The sequence below is a fragment of the Melanaphis sacchari genome, unplaced genomic scaffold, assembly GCF_002803265.2.
Source record: "Melanaphis sacchari strain LSU unplaced genomic scaffold, SCAv2.0 Contig971_pilon_pilon, whole genome shotgun sequence".
NCBI classification, from domain to species: Eukaryota; Metazoa; Arthropoda; class Insecta; order Hemiptera; family Aphididae; genus Melanaphis; species Melanaphis sacchari.
The window spans coordinates 33135-38795 of NW_020271687.1; the positions used below are offsets into that span (position 1 = coordinate 33135).

Genomic DNA, 5661 nt, shown 5'->3' on the forward strand with positions numbered 1-5661 from the left:
TTAAAATGTAATTACCGAGTTGGAATCACGTGTATGTTACTAATTTTAAAAATAATTACCTATGGGATTTTATTATTATTAACAGATTTATTGATGTAAAATAAGCCATGTAATTTAAATAACGATTCAGATCATAAATTATAGTTGAATTTTATGCTAAGAATAAAAATAATTTGTTCTTTAAAAAAAATTAATAATAATTTGTTAATATAAATTAAAATATGTAATAATTAAAATGTTTAACACAATTATGGAGTAATACTGAATTATAACATTGTGTTGATTTTTAAAGTGTTATTCTGAAGTGTAAGTATAGTATAAAAAACGACCTTACTATTTGAGTATCATACACGTTGGCACTAAGTCCAATTTCCAATTAATATGTAGTAAGATGTTGGACCCATATAACTTTTAAAAGTCTTTCAACTTCAAAATGTGTTTACACGCACAAAAAAACAAACCGTTATAAATGATTAACAACGACGCAATGTTCAGAATCTATAAGTTGACATTTTTTTTTTACATGTGGAAATTGTTATTTGTTGTTTTTTAGAAAGCTCAAGGCAACAGTGATGACTGATGTGTGACACCGAGTGCGATACAAATTGTAATAAATAAACAAAATTATATTTCTAAAATACGTATATTTGAAAATGACGACTGTAAAATACTAAAATAGATAGATATGCAATAAAATCGACAATACAACTAATAAAATACAATTAATAATTTGAGGATTCTGTAAGTAATAATACAAGAAAAAAAAACAGAATTATAATATAAACAACAACATTAACAACAACAACAACAACTATTTAGTTCAATTATTATCTAAGTATAATAAACCTATAGTTGGTGTATATTATATTGTGTACGTGTGTATATAAGTGTGAATGTTTTGTTGTTGAAAAAAAAAAATTCTACAATAAACAACTACTTGTTTACCTATTTTTAATAAATAGACCGATCGATCGATTAAAATATATAATGATGATAATAATAATAATAATAATAATGCTATATGTTGAAATTAAATTAAGTATGAAATTATTAAATGGTTAATTGTTAATGAAATATAATTGTAATGATAAGGAATTTATTATTTGAAATAAAAAGAAAAATAGTTAGCTATTTTTTATTTAAAGAATATTTTACGAAAAAATTATTTTTCAATAATATATTTTTCAAGTGAGCAGCGACAATGAGTTTAAAATACAAATTTTTATTTCAAATGACCCAACAGGCAGTATTTTGTTTGCCGGTGTACGAGTGCTTGTAAAGTGATGTTTCATGATAATGAATGTTTATAAATTTATGTAAAATTATTGAACATTTTTTCTACATCCTACTCCGATTAATAATAATTAATAAATTGTAGAAACAGAAATAAATTCCAAGCAAATTTAATTTGTTCGTTTTCGTGGATATACGTTGATTACCTACGCAGGTATTATATAAATGCGAGTTCCATCTAAATAAATGTAGATATGCGGTTTTTGTTATACGATGTATATATTATAATTTATAGCTACAATAGTCAATAATAATAATAATAATAATAATAATAAATTTAATATTATCTTGTGAATGTTAAAAATTTTAAGATAACTGCTGGAAAAAGTTAATTATAAGACGATTATGACAATAAAGTAATACTGCAGCGTTGGAATAAACTCAGTGTAATACAGAAGAAAATAATTGATATTAATATTCTTTGAAACGACGCATTATAAGCTCTCCTATGTTTAATGTAATAGTAACCCTCGTCATTTTCGTGATTTTTAATTTTATATATAATTATTATTATTTTGATTACAATTACGTTTGATTATTACGTTCTGATGGGACACAACGGTATTGATATAATTATTACAGTATTATAGTACCCTGCAGCTACCAAATTTTAGTTTAAATACATAAGGTAGGTATATAATACGATATACAATATCGACCGTAGTTTATTATTTTGGTAGAAACTCCAGAAAAAGTATTTAAATTGATGTGCGTGTTTTAAAATATACATATTAATAATTATATTAATAATAGTAAAAATAACAATAATAATAATTACACATTTATACGAATTTTACGTTGGTCATAATCGATACAGTGGAAATGAATAAAATATTATGACTGTATTATAATATAAGACGAAGATGGCGGAAAAGGAATGTTATTAGCTTAAGAGAAAAAAATTGAACAATACTTTATTTAATTAGTTTAATAATATATAGGTATCTAATGCTGTGGTTTACGAACCGATTGGCATAATGTTATGTTGCTGAACCTAATAAGAAACTTGTCACGACAGCGTTGGAAAACCTATATATTAAATGTAGTAAATGTAATTTTAATAAAACGTTTCCTCTCCTACATCCGCAGTGAAATATATAAAATAATATTATCGAAAATTACTATGATGATGATAATAATAATAATAATAATAATAATAATGACCAAACAAATGTGTAGTATAACAATTGCAGTTGTCGTACCTATTATGCTGAATTAACTCATCTGTCCTCGATAGATATTATCATTATTACCATATAGCATTATTGAATGTAAGAAAAAAAAATAATATTAATAATAATAATGGAAATTTTATACAGCAGCGGCGGTCCTATTGCTTGTTATCGATTCCATCGTCAGCCTTTCGAGCTTTGTGCCCGCGGAACGATGCCTGAATCTTCGTAGCGGCTTTGTGCAGCTCCGGATCGGCCAAGTCCACGTCCAACAGCTGATCTTGGTCCGCGTCCTGTACACGACAGTTCAATGGATGTGTAGTACATTTTATGGGTAATATCAAAATAAATGGGTTTTACATCATACGGTCGACGATGATGGACGAAGAACGACTATAAATTATTATTATTATTATAGCGCGTGTAAGTATACATTGTTTAAAAATTGTTGGTCGATGACGTGGTGAATCAATGATTTTATTCCAACCTAGCGGATTTTTAATCCACAGCAGACATGTCAAACTCAAAGTATTAAGTGAGCCAAATATATCGAATAGTTATAGCAATACGAGCTGCATATAAAAATTTGACAAAAAAAAAAAATGAATATTTTATACAAATTTTTCAATTTTTTCGTTACGTTTATGAATACTGCAAATACAATTAAACTAAAAAAAGGTTAACTTATCAGAAGATAAGACATTATTATAATGTATACAAATTAAATTATTCTCTAAGAATCCAAGATAGTTGTGACACAGCATTAATATTTTGTTATTATTATTTTTTTTTTGTCCATTAATATTGGCAGCCACGGGCCACAAAAAAAATGAACTGAGGGCCGCATGCGGCCCTCGGGCTGGGTGTTTGATATGCCTGATCTACAGCCTAGTGAAATAAACTTTTACTGGAAACTTATTTTCACGCTGGAAAATAACCTTCAATGTTGCGTTACATAAGTTCTGGTCATGTGAAATACTGAAATGCAATTCTCAAGTTGTAGAAAAATATATTTATAACTTAACTTTTAATGCTTTTGAATTTTATAATGTTTAGGTATAGAAATAAAAGTGGACGAGTGACAGTTATAGTTCAACATAAAACTATGCATATTAACATACGAGTAGATTAGACATTTTGTTTTTGAATACATATTAGGTATATTACACAAGTGGCAAATGTAATATATTTTGGTGATCCACTATTCAACTATTATATTTTAGATTCCAAGCGTACATATTGGTTTTTTACGATTAAAAAATAAGTATATATTTATTTTATTCAAGAATATTTGTTTTGAGAAACTCATCTTGGATCACCATAAAAATTCCAATAGTAGATAGTCGGTAAATGTGTATAGATATGTAATTGAATCTGTATTTTCTCTTTTAATATTAATGTTTTTGATGTATTATTATTGTGCAACAAATATGGCTGTTATTCATTGTTATTATTCTTTTATTCTCATCATGTACATTTCCCATGTCATCAACATACCAACCAATTATTGTTCATCTTTACATAACAATTAAAACCTCTAAATGGAAAATAAAATTAACATTTCTTCCCGATAAAGGATTTTAATGAAATCATGGAAATGTGTTTAAACTTTGAATGGTTCTTATTTATAAGTTTTGTAGAAAATAGTTTTGCTAGGTGTTTAAAATTGCATATTCTTAAAAGAAACCAAAATAAAAATCACGTTTTTTTTTAATAAAAAATATATTAATTATAACAGCAATAGTGGTTAAATAAAAAAAATGTATATCCTACAAAACTTAGATAAAAAAAATATTAATCAATTATTTATATTCATTATTGGACTTCAGTAAGTAAGAAAAATTTGCTTTTATTTACTAATCAGAATGTATCAAAAATATTAACTGCTTTAATCATAGTCAAGTTTTTGTCTCATTTTAACCACACAATGTTTTTATCCGTGTATATATAATATATATATATATATATATATTGATAGCTTATTTAAATGCCATAAAACCTAATATAATATATTAATATGTATATATGCAACAACTTTTTACGATAATATTGTCATTGTAAATTCTGTATAATGTTTAATTATATTATGATGATTAAGTATAATTCCAGAATTCACGAAAATAAAAATTTTATCTCTTGTGCTTATATAATATTATATTCATATAATTATTGCAAATCTCTTTGTACGCATCTTATTATAATTTTTCTCCAGTGTAGTCCTATACTATAACATTATACACTAACATTTTTAAATGAACTTTTCTGTGCCATCTAATGTCAATTTTATATGATTAAAAAAATTTATACCACTATAATATCTTACTTTTGCATAAAAATGAATATTATTAAGTATTCATACCTTGTTTATATCGACGTTTTTCAACTGTGATTCAAGAGTCTCGTCTTTAGAAGTTAAAGCAGAAGCGGTAGCGCCGGGCTCATCTTTTCCGCCAGCCTGCTGTTTCCTAGTCATATGACCTCGGAATGAAGCTTGGATTTTAGTCGCAGCGTGACACAATTCTGTTTAAAAATATATGCATATAAATAAAAAATAAATAGTTTTTGTGAACATATTGTGTGTGTATGTGTGTGCGTGTGAGAATTGTATTACAACAGATTCGAAATAAATAAAAAGAAAAAAAATCGCTAAACAAAAGAAAGAATTTCCATTTATCTTGTAATAAATATATTCATATAGTGTGTCACACGCACATAAAATTACACATACAACACGAAAACAGTTTGTGTGCGCGTGGAACGCTGGTCGTTTGTGTCCTCGGGGGTTCGATTTTTTTCCTTACCAACGTCATCCGGTCGGAATTCCTTTTCGAAATCTACTTCCTCGGATGTTTTCATCGTGTCGGAGTTTTCTTCTTCGCTAACCGAACTGGTCAAACTATCGCGTTCTTCCAAATCTATTTACACATAAACAAAATAAAACGTAAATTAAATTACGATACACGCTCTTTTCTAGTCATGATATGTACGTAGGACAGGGGTTAGGTAGAAATCATGCCTTCCCCCATCAATAACAATCGCAATGTAATAATTTTTTTCCTTTTACGTCCTGCGCATATGCGGGAATTATTAAAAAGAAAATTTAATAAAAACATAATCAAATATGACCTATTAAATTATGGAAATAGGTACTACAATATAATATAAATTGTGTTGACGATCATTTCCTGGGACTATC

At 26.8% G+C, this 5661-nt stretch overlaps 1 protein-coding gene across 1 annotated transcript; it reads right to left on the bottom strand.

Annotated features, from left to right (window-relative positions):
- Positions 1-2004: 2004 nt before the first annotated feature.
- LOC112603126 (neuromodulin) lies at positions 2005-5396 on the bottom strand. Its single transcript, XM_025351556.1, has 3 exons — positions 5267-5396; positions 4825-4985; positions 2005-2758 (listed from the first exon to the last, which is right to left on the bottom strand). Exons 1-3 carry the CDS (start codon positions 5319-5321, stop codon positions 2624-2626), a joined length of 351 nt encoding a protein of 116 aa, XP_025207341.1. The 5' UTR covers positions 5322-5396; the 3' UTR covers positions 2005-2623.
- Between the last annotated feature and the right edge of the window lie 265 nt (positions 5397-5661).